Below are 27737 nucleotides of genomic sequence, written 5' to 3'. Positions count from 1 at the left end.
CGCCACGGATACCTGACCTAAATTTGGCTTAACAAATAGAGCCCATTTGGCTGCCGGAAGGAAACGCTGCCTCCGTCCATCCGGAGTTGTCCGCTGCGGGGCGGACCCAATTCCTTTCCCGCCTTCTGGTGTCACCCCTTATCTGCTCCCCAGCGCCTTTGCACTTACCGTTCCGGATTTTAAAAAGCCCGGGTGGATGGTTCGCATTTCCTTTAGGTTTTCAACAAACTAAACAATAATGTGATTTTCACATCATTCTGTCGACGGTATCTTGCCTCATGACAATAGATGCGGATTCAGAACAAAAGTTTGGGTTCCTTCTCCGAAAGTTGTGAAAATAGTGCATTAAGGCTTCAATGATTTTGAAATTTATTATTTTATGTATTGTTAAGTATAATTATATTTTTAAAGAAGAGCAGCTGAAATAGAAGTTCGAAGTCGTTGCTTCTCTTGGAAGCCAGGAAAGGCATATGCTGGAATGCATGTACAGTTCCAATAATTTGGTTTTTCCTAGAGTGTGTTGTACAACACAAACAATTGATAAATACAGGACACGACTCCAAAGCAGTAGATGGGTAATCATTTAATACATGTTTTAATATGTACTAGAAAAAAGGTAATTAGCACATTTTTTCGGACTTCTAATGCAATGGTCATGATATGGCTAAAGTAGTGCCAGTGCCTACTGCTCCATCTGGTGCAGAGTCTTTCCCCAGCTACCTTTTGATTCATGCTTTTAGACCATTCAGGTAGCGCCACTAGAAATTATTTCCTGTCTTCCTGTTCCCTCCCTGCAGCCGGCAGCTTCCCCCTGTGGCGTTCTCTGTAGTTTTTATCACGGCACTTCACATTCATTTTATATATATCTTGCCTTCATCATCAAACCCGTCTTGGTTTCACCAAGACCTAACCCAGTGCTCGACAATGACAATGAATGTGTATAAATGAATGTCGCAGGGACTGGCCTTTTGTCCAGTGGTTAAGATGCTGGTGTCCCATACGGGAGTGCCTGAGTTTGCTGCCGGCTCTGGCTCCTGATTCCAGCTTCTCACCAATGCAGCTGCTGAGAGGCAGTAGTGAGAGGCTGTAGTGATTGAGTCCCTGCCACACACAGGAGACCGGGATTACGCCTCTGCCTCCGAACTTCAGCTTGGCCCATTCTGGGACATTGTGAGCATTTAGGGAGTGAACTGGTGGATGGAAGTGTGCACACACTCTCTTTTTCTCTCTGCTTCTCTCCTCTCCTCTCCTCCCCTTCCTTTCCCTTCTCTTCCCTTTTCTCTCTCTCTGCCTCTCAAATAAATTTGAAAAAAAATTTTAAAAGCATGTGCTAGGTATACAAGGACATAATTTTGTCATTAATTTAAAGATGACTAAGGATGGTTTTCAGTTGCAAATAAAACCCGAAGGATATTTTTCTTTTCTAAGCTAATTGTTACATTGAATAGCACTTTCCCATTAGCATTCTCACCAGTAAAAATCCATTTTTTATTAAATATTTATTTACTTGGGGGCTGGCGTTGTGCCATAGCAGGTAAATCCTCTGCCTGCAGTGCTGGCATACCATATGAGTGCCAGTTTGAGTCCCGGCTGCTCCACTTCTGATCCAGCTCTCTGCTATGGCCTGGGAAAACAGTAGAGGATGGCCCAACTCCTTGGGCCCCTGCAGCCACATGGGAGACCCAGAAGAAGCTCCTGGCTCCTGGTTTCTGATCGGCATAGATCCAGCCATTGTGGCCATCTGTGGAGTGAACCAGTGGATGGAAGTCCTCTCTCTCTCTCTCTCTCGCTGCCTCTCCTCTCTGTGTGCAACTCTGATTTTCAAATAAATACATAAATCTTTTTAAAAACCTGAAAGCCAAAGTCACAGAGAGAGGGAGAAACAGAAAGAGAGTGGGAGGTATCTTCTATCTGTTGGTTCACTCCCTAAATGGCTGCAATGGCCAGGACTGGGCCAGGCTGAAGCCCAGGAGCCAGGAGCTTCACCCAGGTCTCCTACATGAGTGACAGCGGCCCAAGCACTTGCACTGTCTTTTGCTGCTTTCCCAGGTGCATTAGTAGGGAGCTGGATCAGAAGTGGAGCAGCCAGGACTTGAACTGGCACCCGTATGGGAAGCCGGCATTGCAGGCAGCGGCTTAACTCACTGTGCAACAACACCAGCCCCACTAGTAAAATTCTTACACCATTCCTATGTCTTGAGATGCTCCAAGTTCTGCACTTTGATAGTAGCAGGCAGATGTAGTATATAGGTTATTAAGGATGAGGGCAAGGGCCGCCACTGTGGCATAGTGGGTTAAGCTGCTGTGTGTAATGTCAGAATCCCATATCAGAATGCTGGTTCAAGTCCTGATCCAGCTCCTTGCTAATGCGTGTGGGAAGGCAACTGAAGATGGCCCAAGTATCTGGGCCCTTACCACCCACATGAGAGACCCTGACAGAGTTCCCAGCTCCTGGATTCTGCCTATACTGTCTCTGGCTGGTTCTGCAATTGGGAGTGAACCAGCAGATGAAAGCTCGCTCTCTCTCTCTCTCTCTCTCTCTCTCTGTTCTCTTTCTCATTTTGCCTCTCAGATTAAAAAAAAAAAGAAAGAAAGAGGGCCGGCGCCGCGGCTCACTAGGCTAATCCTCTGCCTAGCGGCGCCGGCACACTGGGTTCTAGTCCTGGTCGGGGCGCCGGATTCTGTCCCGGTTGCCCCTCTTCCAGGCCAGCTCTCTGCTGTGGCCAGGGAGTGCAGTGGAGGATGGCCCAAGTGCTTGGGCCCTGCACCCCATGGGAGACCAGGAAAAGCACCTGGCTCCTGGCTCCTGCCATCGGATCAGCGCGGTGCGCCGGCCGCAGCGCGCCAGCCGCGGCAGCCATTGGAGGGTGAACCAACGGCAAAGGAAGACCTTTCTCTCTGTCTCTCTCTCTCACTGTCCACTCTGCCTGTCAAAAAAAAAAAAAAAAAAAAAAAAAAAAAAAAAAAAAGAAAGAAAGAAAGAAAGAAAGAAAGAAATATTTTTAGGGGCTGGCGCCATGGCTCACTTGTCTAATCTTCTACCTGAGGTGCCAGCATCCCATATGGGCACCGGGTTCTAGTCCCGGTTGCTCCTCTTCCAGGCCAGCTCTCTGCTGTGGCCCGGGAGGGCAGTGGAGGATGGCCCAAGTGCTTGGGCCCTGCACCCGCATGGAAGACCAGGAGGAACCACCTGGCTCCTGGCTTCGGATCGGCATAGTTCTGGCTGTAGCAGCCATTTTGGGGGTGAACCAATGGAAGAAAGACCTTTCTCTCTATTTCTCTCTCTCACCGTCTGTAACTCTACCTCTATAAAAACGAAATATTTTTAAAAAGAAGATGAAGGCAAATAAATATTAGTAGCAACTAAATACCCCTGAACTTGGATTGTGTAACCACCATCTAACACTTGCTAGAGTGATTGAATGGCAAATGTTTGTTGAACAAATTTTTTACAAAAATCTTGTAACAAAGATGAATTTCATTCATTTGCCTTTGGGTACCTACTGTCTGCAGAGTTTGTGAAGTGAGGCAGGCCGCACACTCTTCAGGAGCTTATATTCTTGTTAGGGTTGCCTTTCAGTCTGGGCAACAGGACTCATCCTAGGCCCTGCTCTGTAGAGAGACACTTTGACCATCTTCTTGTCATCTTCCATCCTGCCGGCAAGCCATCTGCAGGACCACAGGGCCATGCGCACCTGTTCTCCACCACCTACCTTCTACACCAGATTCCCCAGCTTGAGTCCCCCCGCCCAAAAAAAAAGAAGAATTTGAGACAGAGGTGTGCTAGGTATTTGCAATCAGAGTGAGGAAACCATGGACAGGAAAGGAGGAAAACCCACCATAGACATTACTGTATAAAGGGAACTCAACCCTACGGGAACTCTAGAAGCTTCCAGAACACATTCCAGAATTGTCAGGCTGAAGAATGGGAGGCTAAGACATTTCTCTCTCAAATCCCATTGGTTAAGTGTTGCTCCAAGAGAAATTGACATTTCTGGGCTCAGTTGCTCTTGGGCAGCTGCTATTCTGAGGAGGCCTTGAAGCAAAAAATGCACTTTGCACTCAGTTTGGGGACTGAAAAATCTTTACAAACCTTTCTTTGCCCAAGAGGATGGAAGAGTTTGTGGAAGGAGAAAGCATGGGGACGGATGACCACTTGAGCAGATGTTCCAGAGCTAAAAGGTGACTGCCAGGCCCTTGGCTCCTTTCTCTGTCTAAACTCCCATCATTCTTCACAGATCTGTGGTTCTTGCCATCGCTGTCAAAAAATTCCCTGCTCATTGGGTCGTGCCTGACTGGATCAGGAGTAGACGTTCAAGCCAAAACCAATGTTTACAGGAGGGACCTGGAGTAGGCCACCTGTCTCTGAGGTGGCATTGCAAAGCCATGCCCTGGGACAGTGACAAACAGACCCAATCAGGTCTTCTCTTGGGAGAGAGGAATGCTGAACGCACATAGAGCGGGTTGGTCATATGGGCTGCATCTGTGTCCCAGATGTCACTGAGCTGCGGTTACAATTCTCTGAGCATCTTCCTGCACACCACAGCCTTAGGATACAAAGTCAGAATGCCCACCACCAAGGAGAAATGTCCTCCATTGTCTCTGGTTCCTCTGCATTTGCAGTGTACACCGCAAACCACAGATTACTTTCTCAGGGCCCTTCCCTGAGATTCTGAAAAGTATGACCTATCTAAGAGACTTATTAAAGAAGTAGGAAAAGAAAGAGCAGTTGTTTGAAAGAGACAAGAATAAGTATGAGAACACAAAACCAAGAGGGGAGATTATATTAAAAGAAAAACTTGAGCCAACTTGAATTTCACAGGGTTTAATTGGGTGACTTCATAACTTTCTTTAAAGAGTTATTTATTTGGCCGGCGCTGTGGCTCAGTAGGCTAATCTTCCGCCTTGCGGCGCCGGCACACCGGGTTCTGATCCCGGTTGGGGCACCAGATTCTGTCCTGGTTGCCCCTCTTCCAGGCCAGCTCTCTGCTCTGGCCAGGGAGTGCAGTGGAGGATGGCCCACATACCTGGGCCCTGCACCCCATGGGAGACCAGGAGAAGCACCTGGTTCCTGCCTTCGGATCAGCGTGGTGCGCCGGCCGCAGCGCGCCGGCCGCAGCGGCCATTGGGGGGTGAACCAATGGCAAGGGAGGACCTTTCTCCTTGTCTCTCTCTCTCACTGTCCACTCTGCCTGTCAAAAAAAAAAAAAAAAAGAGTTATTTATTTGAGAGGAATAATTACAGAGAGAGGGAGAGACAGGTCTTCCATCCAGTGGTTCACTTGAGCCATCTTTCACTGCTTTCCCAGGTCATTAGCAGGGAGCTGGATTGGAAGAGGAGCAAGCAGGACTTGAACCGGCGCCCATTTGGGATGCCAGTGCCACAGGTGGAGGCTTAGCCTACTACACCACAGCACCGGCCCTGACTTTAGAACTTAAAGAGGTCTGGAAAGCTCAACTCTGCAATGTGGGCAGGGATGTTACAGAGAGAAAAAGGAAATGAGGCTTGATCGATCACAGCTCTTATTTGGACATAGTTTGATCAGTTGGTAGCTGATGGTTGGCTGGCACTTAGCTGCTTGTGGTTGGCTGAGACTTGGCTGTGTGTCATACTCTTTGTTATAATTGTCCTACACGGTTACTGATGTAGAAACTCACAGTAAGGATGCAGCCTCAGGCCAACTAACCTTTCTCCATGACTCATACCTTGATTTGCTCTGTGTGATAGTTATTCTTTTATTTTTATTTATTTTCTAAAGATTTATTTATTTATTTATTTTTAAAGATGTAATTATTTACTTGAAAGTCAGAGTTACAAAGAGAAGGAGAGGCAGAGAGAGAGAGAGAGAGAGAGAGAGAGAGAGGTCTTCCATCCGCCGGCTCACTCCCCAATTGGCCACAATGGCCAGAGCTGTGCTGATCTGAAGCCAGGAGCCAGGAGTCTCCTCCAGGTCTTCCACGTGATGCAGGGGCCTAAAGACCTGGGCCATCTTCCACTGCTTTCCCAGGCCACGGCAGAGAGCTGGATTGAAAGTGGAGCAGCTGGGACGTGAACTGGCGCCCATATGGGATGCCGGCACTGCAGGCAGTGGTTTTACCCGCTATGTCACAGCACCGGCCCCAAGATTTATTTATTCAAAAGGCAGAGTGACAGGGAGAGATACAGAAAAACATATTTTTTAAAAAAGATTTATTTATTTATTTGAAAGGCAGAGTTACAGAGGCAGAGGCAGAGAGAGGTCTTCTATCCATTGGTTCACTCCCCAAATAGTTGCAATGGCCAGAGCTGGGCCCATCCAAAGCCAGGAGCCTGGAGCTTCTTCCAGGTCTCCCACATGGGTGCAGGGGCCCAAGGACTTGGGCCATCTTACTGCTTTCCAAATCCATAGCAGAGAGCTAGAATGGAACTGGAGCAGCTGGGACTCAAACCAGCACCAATATGGATGTGGGCACTGCAGGCAGTGGCTTTACCCACTACACCACAGCTCCTGCCCCAGATAAAGAGATCTACTGGTTCACCCCCCCAAGTGGCCACAATGGCCAGGGCTGGACCAGGCTGAAGCTAGGAGCCTGGAACACCATCCTGGTCTCCCATACAGATGGCAGGAGCCCAAGCACTTACTCTTTTAGTCTAACAATTTCAAGGAAGAAACAGCATTAACTTCTCAGTCACAGTACAGATGCTGAGTTAGAAATGACAGTGCTATTATGTCATTTGTGTAGAGCATCATTCTCAACAGGAAATATCAAAACTGATTCCTGGGGGCATAAAGATCTTGGACCATTGGTGGGATGATGGTTTGTGGCCCTTAGCACATAAACAGATATACAATATACCCCTGGCATTAAACAATTCACCAAATGGGGATAGGGGAGTGATCAGGGGAAAAATGTCCAAAAGTTCCTTAGGGGGATGATGGTGGAGAAGAGTTTGAGAAACACTAGAGTACGGTGAAAATGTCCAAACTGGGGCACTTCTGAAAATGAAAGTGATTTGCTGCTCATAATTACACTGATACAACTGTCGTGATGCATCCCCTCAATTTTGTGGGAACTTCATCCTTCATCTTTTATTAACCCTGCTCCATGGCTCATATCTTGATTTGCTCCATACAACACTCTTCTATTTTTATTTTTTGAAAGATTTACCTATTTATTTGAAAGGCAGAGTGACAGAGGGATCAGGTGGAGAGAGAGAATGAAAGTGAGAGACAGAGACCTGCCATCTACTGGTGCACTCCCCAGATGGTTCCACTGGCCGAGGATGGGACAGCCTACAGCAAGGAGACAGGAACTCCATCCTGGTGGATGGCCAGAGCCTGAGCACTTGGGCCGTCATACATTGCTTTCCCAGGCACATTAGCAGGAACTGGATCAAAAGTAGAGCCACCAGTATTCAGACCTGCACTCTGATATGGGATGCAGGGGGCATCACTAGTGGTGACTCAACCTGCTGTACCATAATACTGCCCAGATACTTTATCTTTCCATCTGGAATGTAAACTCCTTAAGAGCAGGTGCAGTGACTTCCTCTTTGTAACTTTGCCTCATCTGCCATCATTTCTTCATGAGCATTCTATAGTTTCACAATATTTGTTTTTCCCGAGACAATCCATACTCTGTTGCTCTCTTTTACCACAAGTGTGGGATGAGTCTCAGCTGCAGGGTATAGCTCTGAGTGCCTCTGAGGGTCTATACTCACCCAGCAAATGTCCCCATGACCAACAGAATATGACATTAACTAGCAAAAAAAAATATGTATATATATATATATTCCAAGACACATGGAGAGACTGTAGAATAAAGGAAAATGGCTTTTTCATGCTACTTGAACAGAGTCCTGCAATTGCATTTTGAGCCAGGCCCCATAAACTATGTAGCCAGCCAAACACATATTCATTTATTTTTCTCATGCATTTGTCTACTGACAAAGCTTCATGAGAACCGAGACTTCTCTAGTGGCTAGGCTTAATAACCATTTGTGGAATATAAAAGCAGCTCATGGTATTAGCAGTATCTGGTCCGTTTCACCAACCAGGCTATAACCTCTTGGAGGGTACAGGTGTGGACTTGCCCTGCAAGGCCCGCACTGTTGGGGAGAGTAGGGGGATGGTGTTCTTCCACAAAAAGCACTGGTGACAGGCTTTGGTGAACTTATCTGCTTTATTAACGACCACATAGTTTTTAAAGGGCAGGCAGAAGGGGTGTAACTAATTCAGGGCAACACTAACTCTGTAGGACAGAACCAACACAGGCACCAATATGCCGCTCCAATCAGCTTGAAGGTCACGTAGCTAGGGTAGCTTTCCAGGTGGGCCTGGGCCACACCTGGGGGCAGTTTACCTGATTGGCAGAAGGCGGGGTGGGGGGAAATGTGCCCGGGGCTCCCACCGCCTGCCAGCAGTCAGGCTAACTACATGGGCTAGGCAGGCAGCCTCACGGGATCACCCACATACTGGCTTCAACATCATACTTGTCTCCCAGCCACATACCTGAAAGGCCAGTGTGAAACAGGTGCTTGAGGGACAGCATTGTGGCAAAGCAGGCTGAGCATCTCATAGGAGCGCCGACTCGAGTTCCAGTTGCTTCACTTATGATCCAGCTCTGTGGGAGACCCAGGTGAAGTTCTGGATTCCTGGCTCCGCCTGGCACAGCCCTAGGTATTGCAGCCATTTGGGGAGTGAACCAGCAGAGAGATCTCTGTCTCTCCGTCACTCTGCCTTTCAAATAAATAAGTAAAATTAAAAAAAAAAAAAAAAAGACATTTGCTTGGACATTTGTCCAGTGACTATAGCAATAAAAACACAGGTGGGTAGATGATTGAATATGGACAGGATGTTCCTGTCTCCCAGCTTGGGCAGTACTGGACTCCTTCTTTGCTGTAGAGAGGCGTGCACCTGGCTTTAAGTGAATCGTGTTCCTGAAGGGCAATCTGACATGTGCTGAGCTCAAACATGGGATAAGAGGCTTATGGCACACATCCACTTTCCCTGGTAAAAGAAACCCTCCACAGAGCCCGCCATGGCAATGTTGCTTGACAAGGGAAAAAAATAAGTGAAGACTAGAAGTAATGCGAGAAACAGCCTCACCCATCCACTCAAAGCATGGACTCAGACCCAGGAAGCGCAGCTTAGGAGACTTTATTAACCATCTTGCACGACCAGGGGCCTGGTGGGCCAGTACACCAGGGGTGGTTTACAGCAAGCCATTTACTTCCTAGAAGGCGGGCCCCTCCCCCAGTTCCTCACTGGCTGAGTACTATGGGGTTACAGTCTTCCCAGCATTCCTCCAGCTCTTTTGACCACTCCTAACATCCTGGTTGCCTAAGAACTTTCCAGGTGCATGTAATCTAGCTGTTATGCTAGCTAGCTACTTGTAACTTTCCACATATCTGCAAGCTGTTATGCTAGCTAGTTGTGTACTTATAGCTAAATACCTTACTTTGAAAATGAACCAAATGTTTACTTCTCACAGTTGCATCTGACAACATGAATATTCACAGTCGACAGTTGGCAGTTGGCAGTCATATTTGGTTGTCTTCTCGTTCCTGTTGTTTCAGCTGTTCTTCCAAAGCCAAGGACACCTCTTCAGGCGTTCCAATCTGTTCTGGAAGGTTTTTTTTTTAACTCTCCAGAAAGCAAAACAAATTTTATTGTGTTTCTTCACTGTTCAAGAAGGGTACTTAGAGCTCCATCTTGAATTAAGATAAATCTTAGCATTTATTCCATCACAGCAAAATACAAGTCAGAAACTTAGTGTATAAAAGCCTATAAATATAGCAGAGAAAAAATTGCATGTAATTGTACAAAAAAAAAAAAACAAAAAACCAATAATTTGTTTACAGTCAAGGAACAGCGACAATATTCCTTTATCATGGTACAAAAAGACAAACACCAAGTACAGACACCCATCCTGACCATGGGGAAGGCAGCTGTAGGTTAGGGACTTTAAATGGCAAATTCAAGTATTTGACTTAAGTTTTTTGACAAGGTTTGTAGTGCCTGGCTTTAAGTCCTGGCTCTGTGCCCCAGTTCCAGCTTCTTGCTAACACAAAAGGCATCAAGTGATGGCTCAAGTAATTGCAAGACTAGGTTGAGTTCCAGGCTTTCAGTTTGGGTCTGTTGCAGGCATTTGGGGAGTGAACCAGAACATTTGAATTCTCTCTGTCTCTCTTTCTGCTTCTTGAATAAATAAAAATCCATCTAAAAATTTTTAAAGGACAACTTTGACACCATGAATGGAGATTATGATTAGGAACATTCCCTTTGGTTTGATGACCATGCAGACTAACTTCTTGGAACAGACATGACTTTTGTTTCAGGCTGCTCTGGAGCCTGAAACCCCACAGCTGTGCAGACATGTTCTGTAGGTGCTTTGAGGACTGCTTGATACAATGTAGATAGTTTTACTGTTCTGAACTCCATCTGGTTAGATGCCGGTCCCTAAAGGTTTGCAGTGGGATCCCTCCTTAGTGCACTTCACTCCCCAGAAGTGTCTCTGCCATCGTCCTCAGAAGGACTCTTTATCTTGTGGTTATTTAAAGACTGTAAAGATTGTGATTTTGATCTACTTTTATAACCCTTAAATGTACATGCTTCTACCAGTGTGCCAGGATTTTCAAAATTCCTGTTCAAGGTACTTCCTCGGGGTAGACACTGTATGTGCACAGCATAAGCTGCCCCTATGTTACTGGCATCTCAGATGAGTGCCATCTGGGAGTCCCAGCTGCTCCACTTCTGATCCAGCTCCCTGCTAATGTGCCTGGGAAGGCCACAGAAGATGGCCCAAGTGCTTGGGCCCCTGCCACCCACATGGGAAGACCCGGATGGAGTTCCTGGCTCTTGGCTTTGACTTGGCCCAGCCTCTGACTGTTGTCGCTATTTGGGGAGTGAACCAATAGATGGAAGCTCTCTTTCTCTATCACTCCCTCTCTTTGGCATTCTGTCTTTCAAATAAATAAATCAATCTTTTATTTATTTTTTTTATAAAAGGTACTTCCTAAACGCTAATAGATTATTAGCATCATAGCAAACTTTGCTAACTAGTATGTACAGTTTGGCTGAGGCACTGCTAACTTCCACATGTTCTGGAACATTCTTTCTTTCCCTTCACTTAGAGAACAAATGTTAAATAAATAATCATTCACCTTAGAAATGGAGAAAACAAGCTTTATTATAACGATTTGAGAATTTGTGCATGGTAAAGATATACACATGAATCTTGTTTCTCCTATGTTTCAAGACAGAATTAATTTAAAGTTTTTATTGTAGACTAAAGCATCCAAAATACTGTGGTACATATGTCGCTACAAACACACACTTTGATGCACAGCGTTCATTCTTTTCTTTAAATAGGCAGTCAGCAATTTGATTCATAAAAGAACAAATAATGAGAATACATCAGTGTCAATGTCAGAGAGCGCAAGACTTAGTGTTCTAGACACAAAACGTACCAAACAGGTCTACGAAGAGGGAATGTACAAAACCCAAGAAGAAAAAAAGAAGCCAAAAGAAAAGCCTTCCTACTCATACACAGGATTGGAAGGTGACAGAACTGAGAATGAGAGAAGGAATTCCAGTACAAGAACACACTCTGTTGATGACAGAACATTCCAATGTCATAAAGCAAAAGCACTGAGTTTAAGGCTGTGTTCCTTTCAAAAGTTAATGGAAGTGCTGTACATTCATTGGAACAACATGGCCAATGTGTTAGTCTACTCTAGAACAGGAAATAGCTTTCATACATTCTCCACAAACACACAACCACTGCCTCACCATTCATCTTTAGAAAGGTTTTAAGATTAGCATCATGATTTGTAGCCTACTGTCATTAAAACAAAGCAAGATACTTATTTATACTAAACAAATCTTTAATGGGCACTTAGTTTCCTTTATGGCAACACTAGGTTCCTAGTTATCAAAAATATTAAAATAACTGTAAAGTTTAAAACCCTGCAACATTTACAGAAAGCAACAGTATTACGATTTTCAGTTTTCTGTAAAACTAGATAATGTTTGCATCAAATAGCTTCAATTTTATACTACTGGGAACTTGTCTTGTTTTAAAATTATTTAACTAAAAACACGCCTCCCTTCTCAGAGGTTGTTAAGTAGACAGGATACTACTGAATCCCAGTTAGAAAAAGATTCTTCCCACTGAAGTTATTGAAGACTATCCTGTATTTCTTTACCATTTTCTCCAATTAACTCGGTGCTATCACCAAAGCATTTGTTAACCCTTCGGGGTTAGGAATTCATCAGTACTTGCCGCTACACTACTATTCCAGTTAACTCCATGTTTGTACATACCCTGTATATTTCGTAGTGGAAGCAAGCATGTTCTAGTTGCATGGCTCTGGAGGATGTATTTGCCTCGAATCTAGTTAGAGTAAATTAAAATAAGGAAAGGTGAGGACTCGCTTAGTTCTGGAGACTAAAAGTTTGGTCAAAATACTAGTTAGTACTTAAAAAAAAAATGGCAAACAGTCACAGAAGCTTTGTGTTCATGTGTTTCTGGATGGCCAGGTGACTAACTTCCTGCGTCCACCAGGGAGGGGCTGTCCCAGCACGGACTGCATCGTCACTGACCTTGCAACCCTAACTGGCAATGGTTTGCCATAAGTGCCCAGGGGAAATCTGAACCTTTCAGAGCTACTTATTATGAACGTATGACAGATTCTGTACACCTGACAAAGCGAAATCAAGCAAATATGGTAGTCTAGAAAAAAAAATGCCACTTATTTTAATATCCTTCTCACTTTACCAGAAACCATCTTCCATAGAATGTGACAGAATTTCATTTAAACCTTGTCTATTTGTATCTCATAAGCAGCACTGTCCCCCAAAATATGCTTACCAAGAAATACAGTAAATGCACATGTATATCCAAATGTGACATGTTTTCTGTATGTTAACACATATGAGTACACATTTGGGGGGACAAAGTCAGAGTTTCCTGGAGTGCCCGCAGGACATGTTTCAGCTCTGGACAATGGAACAGGTCCAAAAGGCTGTCCTGTTTCATTCCAGGCTGTGTCAGTATGGACATGAAAAACAATGAGCATTGTGTCCAGTCTAGCCTGGACAGACATGACATGGCGGCTGGTTCATATATAAGTCAGTTTCTAAGTTCACAGATACAAATGTGCAAAAATCCTCTTTGAGTAAGCTAATTTTAAGGTCACTGGCCTGTGACAGAATCAAAATAGGAAGCCATTTTTTACTTGTGAAAATAAACTAAAATTAATTTGAATAACTTAGAAAGTTTTCTTTTTAGAGTATAACTAGGAACTATCAACAGTCTAGCCTATCTTCCAGGCAAAGTGTTAGTCAATGGAAAAATACTTTCCCTCCCAGAATGTAAGCTGCAAAAGGGTAGGGATTTCTGCCTGTTTCATCACAGTATTCCCAGTGCCTGGAACCTAGCAGGCACTCAGAAAACACGAGTGGTTAAATAGAAAGGCTTATTTCACTGATGTTAGGAAACAGTGTCTTGGTTTAACATTTTAAAAAATGTTACTGGATTTGACAGGCTTATCTCAGACAGGCTCAAACATATTAAAAACTCTACCTAACTAAAAAAACAAACCACTGACCCTAAATGAAAATCTTCCCAAGAAAACGTTTTCCCCTCAGCGGTTGGTTTTAAATTTAATAGACAACTGGAAGTAGCTACATTCCCTTCTAAATTTTAAAAGTCCTATAGAGAGGATGAAGTCTAAATTAATAAGCAAGAGACATCACATTCAAATAATCATACATATGGGAAATGTTTTCTTATAGTACAGTTCTAAGGTGCTTCCAGTGAAAAAGATCCCAAAGTCATTATCAAAAATGCCAAACACAACATCTTTTTTGGTAGAACTGAGCTAAACAAATTAAACAGTGGAAACAGACTGCATCTTATTTTACAGTATCAATGACAGATTAACAATTTCCCAAAATGCACTTATACTTAATTTTAAATTCAATGTAACTCAAGTTCTGCTTTTCTTTTGACCTGCCTTCCTGCCTGTTTTTTTTTTTTTTATTCCTTTTTTGCTTAGAAAGCACAGAAGGCTATTTTCTGACTCAAAGTCAGCTACCACCATCACTCCTAGAAAATGGCAAAAATGAAATCTGCTTGAGGGTTGGCTCTAGGACGGTTTTCAACTGCGCAGTGAAGGAATGTGCTGAAGAATGGCTGGACGATGCCTCCGTCTTTCAGAGTGCTGCCTATCTCAATACACCAAAGACTCAGCTATAATATATATATGTATATATTGTACATTCTATCTTACCCTAATCGCATATACATAGTCCCTTAACGCCTCTACTAGTCATTAAACAATGATAAATAACCATAACATGCCCTTACCTGTAATGCTCTCAAGATAACACAACTTTGGTAACACTTGCTTTCTAAGGGGGGGATCATTAATCCATCAATCACATGCCTTTGGTTGACACCATCAGTCCTCCAAAGGGCTACTTATGGCTCTCTGTCCTAGGATCCTGGTGTCCTATCACATGTGCTGACGTTTTGCAAGAGGTAAAGCTTTCGCTTTCGTGAAGTGGGAGAGGAAAGACACATGTGCAAACATGGCACACAAAACGTGACTTTTTCATGATTGCACTCCAGTGCAGCCATCTGGAGATGACAAGGCTGTCTGTTCACCAAAAGGGAGAATCACTTTTGGAATATGCTTCTCAAAGCACGAGGAATTTCAGGCTTCCCTGGAAATGTACTTGGTTTTCTGTGAGCAGGAATGAGAAGGTGGAAAGAACACACACAAAGGATCTTTGATCTAACCCAGAAAGATAGGGAAATTTGCATTGATTCTTAAGTGCTAAACTCAAGAGGCCAGCTGATCAAGCTAGAATGATTTTGCAAGACTGTCTTATTTTTTTTCTAAAATAATTTATGTGGAGCTGTTGATAACCAAAAAATGCCACAAGAGTAATACCTCCTGTAAAAGTGAGGTTAGAACATTCCCCAGGTCCTGTGACCTAGGCTCAATAAAGAATATAACTACAACAGATTTTGTCATTGTTTTGTTTCTGGAAGCTCTGTGCAAAAGCTACCATTCACAGGATTAATAAATACCTTTATGTAGTCTAGTTTTTTTTTTTTTAATGCTTGCTTGATTTGCAAAATCAGTTTAACTACATAAATCCCTGTCCTATAAGCCATAGTTCACAGGTGTAAAACTTTGCAGTTTTTACAGATTCAGTAGAAGAGATTCTTTTTTCTTTTTCAAACCCTAAAGGTGAATTACGGAAATTGGATAAGCAGTTTTTAAGGAAATTGTTACATTCAGAAATAACCTTGGAAAGTTCGCCATCGATTCTCTCTGACATGAAGTCTAGTCATGATCTGGTCCCCCGTGGAGAAATCCATTCCAGTTTGTAGTGCAAGACCTTGGGAAGGGGGTGTCCAGCTGCCCATGGTTACTGTAAGTATCGATAGACCTTGAAACAGTGATTTCCAGAGTCTGCAACCACAACATGGCCATCTGAGGTCAGGGCCAGGCCTTGGGGGCCATAGAGGGGGTCAGCAGATGTGTTAATGTAAGACAAAAATGATCCGCTTCCATCAAAAACCTGCAAAAAATACAGTCGTGTTATAAAGAAGGTCATAGTAATATGCTGAGACATTGGTTAGAAAATGCTTGATGCCTTTTTTTTTTTTTTTTTTTTTAACAAAAAAGCATGTAACATCCTAAGGTTGCTTAGGCCACTGTGGTATATACAAGGGTTCTTCAAAAAGTTCATGGAAAACACGTATTACTAAAAAACTATGCATGGATTTCAAAATTTGTGCACCCAACAAACTTCTCTCTTCATTCCACTCTTTCATGAACTCTTCAAAGCTCCCCCTCCTCCTTTTCTGGGTGCCAGATCTCACTCCTATTCTATAGTGGTTGCTCAGGTATCTGACGTTCATGGTCCTGGATGGTGTTTGCAAAACGAACGGTCCTCATTTTTCACACTACGCCTTCTCTTCCCTTTCAAGCCTCATATCTCCCTTCCATCCCCAATCACAAGGAAGAAGAGTCAGCAACCAGATCACAAATGGTCCTGAGTCATAACATGCAATGAGAAAATAAGAGATTGTTTTTTCCTTTTCAGAAAGGAGTCGTAAGAAGTCAATGACTCAGTATGTACATTTCATACACCAAGGTCGTCTGCTGCTCTGTAAGCTTCTGTGATGAGGAAATAAAAGGAGCAAGTTCAGGACCTTACATGTCCCCTTCCCATGACCCAGTCTGGTCTTCTGACCATTTGGTGTGGCCTGCATGGTGTTTTAAAAGGCAGTGTAATGAGGTGGGTGTTACAGGGGTCACAGTCCAAACAGTGGAGCATCTGTGATCCCAGATAGTACTGCTTTGTGAACTTAGTTCCCTGTCTGGCTTCTATAGCATATCAAAGTCTTCATGAATGCCTCCTTCAGGGCAGACAGCCACTGGAATAATTGAGATCAATAAATTGGAGAAATAAAAGCATTTTGTGTTACACTGATAACATCAACTCTTCTTCTGAGAGGCAGATAGCTATGTCAGATTTGAAATGCTGATCACTGCTATCCTCATGGAGACATATAAAAGCCACCAGACTTAGCTATGCTATGAACTCTGGTGCATGACACAGGGCCATGTCAGCAAGGGTGAACAGAGCTGTCTGTAAATGCATGCTTACAGCCGTGCAGGTGTGTGCATTGAGAAACCAGAGCAAAGAACGGTCTAGAACTCTCCATGAACCCCCCTGACAGTCTGGCAAAGACCATGTAGACCCCATGTTAGAATTCTGTTTAAAGTTTTTTGCCACAGGATATAACCAGTCTTATTATTTTTTAAACAAAATGCCAAATGTCATTCATGATTCCTAAATGATCAACACATAAATTCATTATTATTATTTTGTTAGCTTTCAATTTTGAAATAATTGTATATTCATAGGAAGTTGCAAAGATAGTAGAGAGGTCTTGCATCCCCTTCGTCCATTTCGTCCAATGTTTATATCTTCTGATTCCAGAATCTCATAAAACCCAATAAACTGACTTTGTGGTGTCTATGTATAGTTGTCATTTTACCACGTGTAGATTTGTGTAACCAACACCACCATCAGTGTACAGAACTATTCCATCACCACAAAGATCTCCCTTATGCTACCCCTTTTTGTCCTATCTCCTCCTCATATCCCCATCACATCTCTAACCCTTGCAACTACTAATCTGTTTTTCTTCTCTAATTTTGTCATTTCAAGAATGTTATATAAATGGAATCATACACTATGTGATCTTCTGAAAGTGCCTTTTCTCACCTGGCATGCTGCACTTGACATGCATCCAAGTTCTTGAGTATATCATTAATCTATTGCTTTTTAGTGCTGTGGTTATTTTAATTGCTCCAACTTCCATTTGTTGAAAAGGCTATCATGCCTCCCTTGATTGCTTTCTATGCTTTTGTCAAAAGTCATTTGGCTGTACATGTGTGGGAGCTATTTTTATATGTTCTATTCTCTTCCACTAATGCATGTGTCTGTCTCCCCACCAACATCACAGTCTTACTGCAGCCATATGGTAAATCATGAAACTTGATAGAGGGACTTCTCTCACTTTATTCTTTTTCCAAATTGTTTTAGCTATTCTAATTCCTTTGCCTAGCTACATAAACGTTACAGCAATCTTTTCTATATCTACCAAAACATCCTGCTGGGATTTTGTATTAAGTCTGTATATCAGTTTGGGGCCTAGTGACATCTTTGTTAAATCTTGCAATCCATAACATGGTTTATCTCTCCACTGATTTAAATATATTATTTGATTTCTTGAAGCAGTATTTTATGGTTTTCAGGACACAAATTCTGGGCATGCTTTGTTATACCAAAGTATTTTGTTTTGTTCAGCAATTGTGAAATGGTGTTGTATTTTTAACTCCAGGTCTAGTTTCATTCTTCCACATGTTGACATCCAATTTTCCCAGCATGAGTAACAGGAAAGATTCCTTTTTCCAATAGATGCTCTCTGCACCTTCATCAAAGATCAGTTGGGGAAAGATGCATGAGTTTACTTCTAGAGTCTCTATGCTGTTCTGCTGATCTATAGATCTGTTTTTATGTGAAATCCATGCCATTTTAATTACTGTAGTTTTGTTTTTTTAAATGTATCTCAACGTTAGACAGTATATAGCCTCCTGCTTTGTTCTTTTTATTCAAGATTCTTTTTGGCCATTCAGAGTCTTTTGTGTTTCCATACAAAGTTTAGTAGTGTTTTTTTCCTACTTTTGTGAAAAATATCACTGATTGATAATTTCACTGATCCTGAAAACTGTTTTGGGTAATATGGGCATTTTAGTGACATTGATTCTTCTAATCATGAACATGGGATGTCTTTCCAGTTCTTAGTGTACTCTGCAATTTCTTCAATCAATGATTTATACTTTTTATTGTAGAAATATTTCACCTGCTTGGTTAAATTTATTCCTAGGTGGTTTTTTTTTTGGGTAGCTATTAGAAATGGAATTGCTTTTTTGATAGCTTTTTCAGATAATTCTTTATTGGTGTATAACAACTGCTGCTTGTTTTTGCATGTTGATTTTGTACTCTGCAACTCTGCTGAACTTGCTTATTCTAACAGCTTTCCAGTGAAGTCTGGCACTTTCTATATATCAGACCACATTATCTGGAAACAGAGACCATTTCTGACTTCTTCCTTTCGAATTTGGATGCTCTTTATGTCTTTCTTTTGCTTAATAGTCTAGCCTAGGACTTCTAGTCCTAACTTCAATAAAAAAAGATGAAAGTGGACATCATTTTCTTGTTCCAGATCTTAGAGAAAGATTTTGGCTTTTCCCATTCAGTCTGATATTAGCTGTTGGCTTGTTATATATGGCCTTTACGATATTGAGGTATGTTCCTTTTATACTTCAGAGTTTTTATCATAAAAGGATATTGGATTTTATCAAATGGTTTTTCTGCACCTTTTGAGATGATCATATGATTTCTGTCTTTCATTCTGTTGATGTAGCATATCACAGTTTTTTTTTTTTTTGATTTGTGCATGTTGAACCATCCTGCATCCCTTAAATGGAACCCCCTTGATCATGGTGAATAATTTTCAAATGTGTTCTGGAATCTGTTTGCTAGTATTTTGTATAGGATTTTTGTTTCTGTGATCATCAAGGATATTGCTTGTAGCTTTGTTGTTATTGTTGTGACTTTGGTCTTGGTAAATGTGCTTTTTAAATCAGCACATTACGTAACGAGTAGTAGTGGGTCTAATGATAACTATGATTTTGAAGTTGTGATAATATAATTCATAATTCACGATGTCTACAACATGTAATCTGACATGAAAATTTTGGTGATTTTCCTTGGTGACAGAGTCAAGGGTATTATTAAAATTACTATGATTGTTGCCTTTAACCATGATGAAGGGAAATAACAAATAAAAGAAGTTAGTAAAAATAATATAGTAATTTTTTGTTCAATGGATCTCTTGAATCACATCCAAAAGCCCTTTGGATGCAGAGTGTGGGGTGCATGTTAAAAACCCCTTCATTTTGGTAATCTGCTGCTTAGGACCCTGCTTAGTTTGGTCCTTCTGGTGAGATTATCTATGGTCTTAGGACCCAACCAATGCAGAATGAAAAGCATTGCAGGTTGGAGGACAGCCAATTCATCACTTTTAATAAATAGCAACCACTCTATACATACACCTGGGGATGCTCGCCTACCTGGATCCTGCTGTTTCCCCAGTCTGCCACAATGATGTTCCCGTTTGAATCCACTGCCACACCTGTTGGGGCATTAAACTGCCCATTTCCTTCTCCATTTGAGCCAAATTTCAACATGAATTCTCCTTCCTGATTGAACACCTGTATCAAAGATTTAAAAATAAATTTCTTTTCAATTAAAAATAGTTGGCCCAACACTATAGATCTTAAAAATATCTACCTGAGCAAATTATTTATTACGAGACCTTTGACTTAAGACATAGGAAAAAAAAATCTGCAAACTAGATCCATATCAATTGTCATTTCCCAATTTACTAAGTAAATCTGATTTGTCAATTGTTAAATCGCTTTTTTGTTTACATCTGATTATTAATTATATGAAAAATACTTGTAAATTATAAAATGTTATACAAATATAAGGTGGTATGAGTGAGGAGAGCTACAGTTTTCAACAGTCTTATTCTTTCTGCCTTAAGTAAAATTAACTTTTAAATGGGCATGGTATCTAACAGCTGGGGTGATCATCCAGTTTGAATCAGAAAGTAGGAATTTCGTGTGAAGGTAGGTGCTCAGAATTTACTGCTGTCTTACTATACCAATTAACAAGAAAGGACAGACTGGACTTCATGCTTAGAAAAGGGAAAATTCACAGTGCGTGTGTAAGTGAGTGACATAGCAGTGGAGGAAGAATAAGAAAAGGGGCTTTTTTTGTGTGCCCCCAGAAAATGTTAGTTAAAGCAGAGTTTTTGTGATTCTAAGGATTTGCAGAGCAGAACTACTGAGAGAAGGAAGGCTGTGAGAAGTGAAGGGCTAGACTGATCTCTCAAGCAAATTCTCTTACGTAACTGATATGGTCAAGCAATGGATTTCTGTGGTTAATTAAATATTCTTATTAATTGAGTTACCATACATGTATCAAGTACAGAATACTGATCTTGAGAGAATTAAATTGTTACTGTGTTTAATGATAACATAGTAAGCACTAGTTTATACTGACTCAGATGATATTTACTCGCTTTGAAAGCTCTCTAGGACGTATCTTAAGCTTCCATTATCATATTGCCTAGATGCTTAGAAATATTCATCAGCAAAGCAAAAAGTGTCGTGTGCAAGGCACCTTTACAGATATGGAACTGGGCAAAAAAGTTCACCACAACCGAGCACAGATCGAATCTGAAGGTGCCTGGAGAATCCTGCTAGTGCTTTTTTCAAAACACATATCTTAAAAATGCATTTATGTGAGGGGCAGAGAGAGGGACACACAGAAGGATCTGTTGGTTCACTCCCCAGATGCCCACGATGGCTTGGGTGGGGGGTGGGGCCAAAGCTGGGAGCTGAGAACTCTATCCAGGTTTCCCTTGTGGGTGAACTGTCACCACAGCCTCCCAGGGTCTGCATTAGCTGGAAGCTGGAGTCAGGAGCCAGAGCCAGGGACTGAACCCAGGCACTCTGATGGGGTCACAGACATCTTAACCAGCCCGTGAATCACAATGCCAAAGGCCCACCCCTCACTGATTCTTCAGGGTGGACAGATAAGAACAACCAGTTCTTACTAAGATATTATGCTTCAGACTCTTTTTCCCTGACTCTTCCAGTCCCTGTTTACAGACAGCATTGGGTTTTACAGACCAACAGGAGTGTGCTTATGCAAGAGAGGACACAAGTTATTAATCCCTGCTCTTTCCTTTATTAATTCCCACGGCTCATCTTTGTGTGTGTGTGTTTGTGTTAACATCTTCGTCAGCATGCTTTCTTTGGCATAATCCAAACAGTCTCAGGTCATCTGCTTCATTTTGGAACGATGGACAATGTCCTATCTTGTCCCTTTTGCTCTGCCATGAAAAGAGACCACAGGTGGTTGTCCCCCTTCACCTAGGGTCTCACTTCCTGCTGTTTCGGCTACTCATGATGGCAGCATGAAGATTTGACATGGAAAATTCTAGAAATACATGCTTATTGTAGCACATGAGTATAGTTGTTCCTTTTGTTCTTAGTTGTTGTCATTAGTCTGTTGCTGGGTTTAATTTACAAATTAAACTCTACCATAGGGATGTGTGTATAGGGAAAAACATGGAATGCACAGGTTCAGGTGCTTTCTGTGGTTTTGGTATCTACTGGGGTCTTGGAACACTTTCTCCACAGACACTGCACTGCAGACAGCTAAAAAAGTAATGATGGCAGATTAACTGTTAGCCTGACCTACACTGTTTTGACATTTACCAGAAGAGCCCTGAATCCAGAACTGCTAACTGCTGTTCTATCAGACAAAAGTACAAGTTTCTATAGAAGTTACATGGCAATAGCTGTCACGGAGAAGAGGGAAAACAAAACAAGGCTATGATTTTATTAAATAAGAGGAAAACAGCATTGAAATAAATGCCTAAAATAATCTACCTCTACTGGACTGAAAACTTAAACAGGTCTTAGAATCTCATGAATTATACATTTGTCATATGCCTCATTTTCTCCTCTAAAAATGTCACTTAAGCACTTACAAATTACATAAATTTGTAGTCTATATGAATTAATATGAAAACCTACGCAAGAGCGTGAGCTGAAATTGCTTTTGTAGCGTTGCTCTTTGTAAGTATTCATAGTAAGCTTTCTTCTAAATCTCTGGATGATAATCCCTTCCCAGCTTCAAACTCCTGCTCTTGTCGAATGCCACCTCCAACTGGAAGGGTGCCTGACGGCCTTAATCACAAAAAGCTCTTCTGGAAATGTATAGAACTTTGTGTGTCCCTTTCTTCTGAAACCCTGCATTGCCATTTGCCTTGCATTCGGGTTACTTCTGTGTGTTTTCTTTCCTTCTGCTGTGTCAGCCAGGGCTGGTCAACAGGAGCCATCCCACATACAGCGCCAGCTGGCTCCCCCACAGGAAGGGCTGGGGGCCACAGCTGTGCGCAGTGAAACAGGGCAACTCCCTGAACCACCGCTGTCTGCCAGTGCGGGGTGGACACAGCCTACGCCAGGCGTTTGCTCAGCTTTGCACGGTTAGGGTCTAAGGATGGAAACACACAAGCCTCATTCCTGCGGCCTCTTCGGGTGTTCAAAGTCCCATTGCTGCAATGGGGGCTTGGCCTAGCAGTGAAGATGTGCGTATCCATACCAGAGATATGGGTTTGAGTCTCGGCTCCTCTCTCATCCCAGCTTCCTGCTAATGCATACTCTGGGAGGCACAGCTGATGGGTCAAGTGCTTGGGTCCCTGATACCCACAAAGGAGACTGGACTGAGTTCCTGGCTCCCAGCTTCAGCCCTGCTCAGCCTGGCTGTTGAGGGCATTTGAGGAGTGACCAGCAGATGGCACTCTCTCCCTCCCTGCCTCCATAATACTACTACTACTAATAAAAAAAACCCAATCCTACCCCTTATCTATCATTCCATAACTTTGGGTGCACCATGGTTGTCTCTAAGTACAAACTTTTGCCAATGGCCTATCACCCTAGGCTCTATTTTTCCATTAAATGGCTCACTTTTTGAAATTTAAATGAAGTTACTTATAAGGAAGGCTTTATATCACTTCTGTAAATACAAGCCAGTATTACTGTAAGCAGATGGGAACCCTAAAAATTAACACAGAGCCCTGAAAATAAAAATGTCAACCAGTGCAGTGCCCATAGCCACCTGGCACACCTGTGGTAGAACACACATCACACCCTGAGGAGGCAGTTCTAGAATATTACTGAACCTTTCCTCATCAATTCAGTAAATGGGGAATTCCTTTTCAATCACTTTATTATAATGTCCTGATTTTAAAAATGTTGACTCTTGCCCCTCCTGTACCTAGTGAGGAAGATGTACTATATTATCAGTACGTTATTTTCTAAATAACACCAAATGTGTGAAAGCAAATTTTCTTAATTTGATCTCCGAGTCAGCCTAATTTACACGTTTTAAACTAAGAAACGACTGCCACCATATTTTGTTTAAGTCCCTGGCTCTCCCAAGTCGGTATGTCCAGGTTAAAACTTGCTCCTGTCAGCAGCAGCAAAGTCCACCCTTCCAGGTTAAGCCCCTCGATCCTCTGTGTGTAGTTAGCATTACATTCTTTTCTCCCTGCTTGATTTCTCCATGAAAGCAGTTAACAATTTACAACCATTGAGGTGCCTGAAATACCTTGACGGAATGATTATGGAAATCTGTAACAATAATCTCATTATTGCTATTTACAGCTGCAAAATGAGGACCTGCAATAAAGATAGAAAAAAAAAAAAACAGGTGAGAACTCCATCAGCATCGCAGTTACTGTAACAAGAAACAAACACGCTTCACATATTACTTAGTTACTTAAGAGAACAAAGGATCAGAGAACCAGTCCTTGAAAGGAAAGCCAGCCAGGCCACTGGCCCCAGATTACTGGTGATTCTACACCTGCAGCTCTCCACTGACTCCTGGCAGACCAAGCTAAAGGCCCCAGCAGCCCTGATGAAGTGAGAAGAGCAGGAAGCATCAACGTTTGTTCTCCACACCATCATCTGGAGGACACACCTGCCAGCTTCCCTCAATATGTGTTAGTCAGTTTGGGGCTATCATCTCCCACTAGGGAGGACCCCGCAACTCTTAGCATCAGGAAAGAAACTCCAACGTGGGAAAAAGGAAGGAAGGAAGGAGGGAAGGAAGAAAGGGAAGGAGAGAGGGAGGCAGGGAGGGAAAGAAAAAGAGAGAGAGAAAGAGAAGAAAAGAGAGAGAAGACAGAGGGAAAGAGAAAGAGAGAGAGAAAGAAGAGGAGGGGAGAGGAGTGGAGGGGAGGGGAGGGGAGGAAGGGAATGGAGGGGAGGGGAGGGGAGGAAGGGAATGGAGGGGAGGGAAGGGAAAGGAAGGGAAGGGAGGAAAGGGGACAGGAGGGGAGGGAAGGGAAAATTGAGCGAAAATGCACATTTCCTAATTTTGGGTGGCATTCAGAAGCTGGTGGGACTGGAGACAAAGCACAGAGAAAGATGATGCCAATGAGCGCTCAACGCACAAAGCAGCCCTTCCGAAGGAAACTGCTGTGAAAGCCTGTTCCTGCAGCCATGGAAGTCTAAGGAACTCCTCACTGCAAGGTGCGGCACCGGAAGGACTGCCCTTCCTGCGCCCAGCACATATTCCTGACCCCTGTTATCTTAGCAAACCCTAGAAAGGTAACAAAACTTCTCATGGGGACGGGGGGTCTTTAAATAAAACCACAGCTTAGTGGAAGCAGGAGCTACTCCACTGTTCCTCAAAACACTTTTGTCTTCAAAATCTTCATTTTAAAATTTGCTTTGTGTTGAACGTGAATATCGGAAGATTAGATTTCCAGGCTGTGAACTGCCGCCAATGAAAGCCGACTGCGGCTGGCAGCTCGGCTTACAGCTGGTGGAGGGGCTGAGGAGCAGCTGACCATGCTTTCGCTCAGAGTTCATCCCCAGTGTCTTTCCCATAGCCAGCAAACACACTGGGGACGCGGCATCTTCAACATGCTTCAACAGCATGCAAATGTGAGCAGAAGAAGCGTAGAAAAGGGGGTTTACATATTACCATCGAGTGTACCTGCAAACTGCCTGTCCCCATTTCCTCGGCTACCAAACCTGGTGACTATTTTTCCGTTTGGCTGGAAGATAAACACGCAGCACGCCTTGTTGTCCACCACAATGATGTGCCCGTTGCGGTCCACAGAAACTCCTTTGGGCCCCATCAGCTTTCCTGATCCAATTTTTGTCTGTTAGGAACAAGAGCAGAAACGAAGTATAGATGCCACAGTTGAAGAACACAAAGACATTTTAGTCAACACTTGAACACAGGTGCTCAGCTACTCATGTAACACAGGGATCTTCTGTCTTAGAAAAGTGGCTTTAAAACATCCATTATCTGCTATAGACAGTTACAGGAAATTCTTGGCATCACCATCAAAAAATATTCTAGAACCTCCCCAAACTGGGGTTACATTGCCTTTCTAAAGAGGCAGCACTAGGAACCAGCCCTGTGGCATAGCGGGTAAAGCCACCAGCTGCAGAGCCGGCATCCCATATGGGCGCTGGTTCGAGTCCTGGCTGCTCCACTTCCAATCCAGCTCTTTGCTATGGCCTGGGAAAGCAGTAGAAGATGGCCCAAGTCCTTGGGCCCCTGCAGCCACATGGGAGACCCAGAAGAAGCTCCTGGCTCCTGGTTTTGGATCGGTGCAGCTCCAGCCATTGTGGCCAATTAGGGAGTGAACCTGCGGATGGAAGACCTCTTTCGCTCTGACTCTCCTCTCTGTGTAACTTTGACTTTCAAATAAATAAATAAATCTTTAAAAAAAAAATAAAGAAAGGCTGGCGCCGCGGCTCAATAGGCTAATCCTCCGCCTAGTGGCACCAGCACACCGGGTTCTAGTCCTGGTCGGGGCACCGGATTCTGTCCCGGTTGCCCCTCTTCCAGGCCAGCTCTCTGCTGTGGCCCAGGACTGCAGTGGAGGATGGTCCAAGTGTTTGGGCCCTGCACCCCATGGGAGACCAGGATAAGCACCTGGCTCCTGCCATCGGATCAGCACGGTCGCCGGCTGCAGTGCGCCGGCCGCGGCGGCCATTGGAGGGTGAACCAATGGCAAGGGAAGACCTTTCTCTCTGTCTCTCTCTCACTGTCCACTCTGCCTGTCCAAAAAAAAAAAAAAAAATAATAATAAAGAAAGAAAGAGGCAGCATTATATAGCAAAAAGTCGCCAATCAGGAGACTATCCTGTTACTGTCACTTACTTTGAACATACCTGATATAACACAAATGAATTTAATTTTCCAAAACTTCAGATTCCTTATATATAGTATTGAAAAATGGAAAAAGAAAAACAAAAACTGACCTCGATAACTCCCAGTGGTATTTTTGCAATATGCATTAAGCAAACTAATGCTAGGAAGTTACTGAGAGGAATGACAGTAAGCAGTCAGCAACAGGAAGCCATCCCTGGCACTGTGACACAGCAGAGTTGTCAGGCATCTACCACTGAACTTAGCTAGCATTAAGTTGCACCTGAGTGGGAGTGACGTCTTGTGTCCACCACTGTGTACTCACAGCCTACCACACTTCTTGGCCTGTACTAAGTCCTCAGCAAGTGTCTGCTGAACATCTTAGTAAAAAAAGTCTAGTGTTATAGGTCCAGGCTGATCCAGGGTGGGTTTCGGTATCTGCAGGGGGTTGGAAACAAATCTCCATGGATACCGAGAGGCCACATCTTAGAAAGTGCGTTAGTGGTAGCCTATAACACCATGAAAAGTTATATTCTTTTTTTTTTTTTTAAGATTTATTTATTTATTTGAAAGTCAGAGTTACATAGAGAAAAGGAGAGGCAGAGAGAGAGAGAGGTCTTCCACCCACTGCTTCACTCCCCAGATGGCCACAATGGCAGGAGCTATGCCGATCTGAAGCCAGAAGCCAGGAGATTCTTCCGGGTCTCCCACACCAGTGCAGGGGCCCAAGGACTTGGGTCATCTTCTACTGCTTTCCCAGGCCATAGTAGAGAGCTGAATCAGAGGAGGAACAGCTGGGTCTCGAACCAGCATCCATATAGGATGCCGGCACTGCAAGCCACAGCGTTAACCCGCTGCATCACAGTGCCGGCCCCAGAAGTTTCTTCTTTAGACCTTCTGTTTCCTCTCTGCATCAGCTCTGTCTGATGGAAGCAGAACATGAGCCACAGAGGTAGTTTTAAATTTTGTAATTCAGGAATGAGGGCTTTCCTACAGTGGGGAGAGAATGACTCTGTATCACCCTTTACTCTTGTAAGTTTACAAACGAGCGAGATCCAGATATGATCTTGTGAGAGCAAAGCGACATGGTCACCTAGGAGAGAACAAGGGGTTTCTCAGCAAGGACATCTGCTGTGTAACACTGACTCTGATTCTGTGTTCTCCAGCCCCAAGATCAGAGGCCAGGAGACCATCCTGTTACTGTCACTTGTTCGTCACACGACGGCAGGTAAAGAAAGGGCTCTGTGAGAACATTCTTGCCGGAATGTAAGAGGTCAGAAGGAAGAGGTGGCACTCTGATTATTGAAACTAAGCATATAGGGGCTGGTGCTGTGGCGCAGCAG

At 43.3% G+C, this 27737-nt stretch overlaps 1 protein-coding gene across 9 annotated transcripts in view; it reads right to left on the bottom strand.

Moving 5' to 3' along the window:
* Positions 1–11153: 11153 nt before the first annotated feature.
* TRIM2 (tripartite motif containing 2) overlaps positions 11154–27737 on the bottom strand; it is a 183991-nt gene continuing 167407 nt past the window's right edge. For all 9 annotated transcript variants that reach the window (XM_070047374.1, XM_070047378.1, XM_070047377.1 and 6 more), the window contains exons 9-12: positions 25226–25394; positions 23831–23901; positions 19714–19854; positions 11154–15580 (exon numbers count right to left, since the gene is read on the bottom strand). In XM_070047374.1, the coding sequence (XP_069903475.1) occupies positions 15428–15580; positions 19714–19854; positions 23831–23901; positions 25226–25394 (534 nt within the window). In that variant the 3' untranslated portion in view covers positions 11154–15427. The remainder of the gene's footprint in view (positions 15581–19713; positions 19855–23830; positions 23902–25225; positions 25395–27737) is intronic.

This window comes from Oryctolagus cuniculus, chromosome 8 (genome assembly GCF_964237555.1).
Source record: "Oryctolagus cuniculus chromosome 8, mOryCun1.1, whole genome shotgun sequence".
Taxonomy (NCBI): Eukaryota; Metazoa; Chordata; class Mammalia; order Lagomorpha; family Leporidae; genus Oryctolagus; species Oryctolagus cuniculus.
Note: the sequence above shows the minus strand (reverse complement) of the source record. Positions and strands in the feature narration are given on the sequence as shown.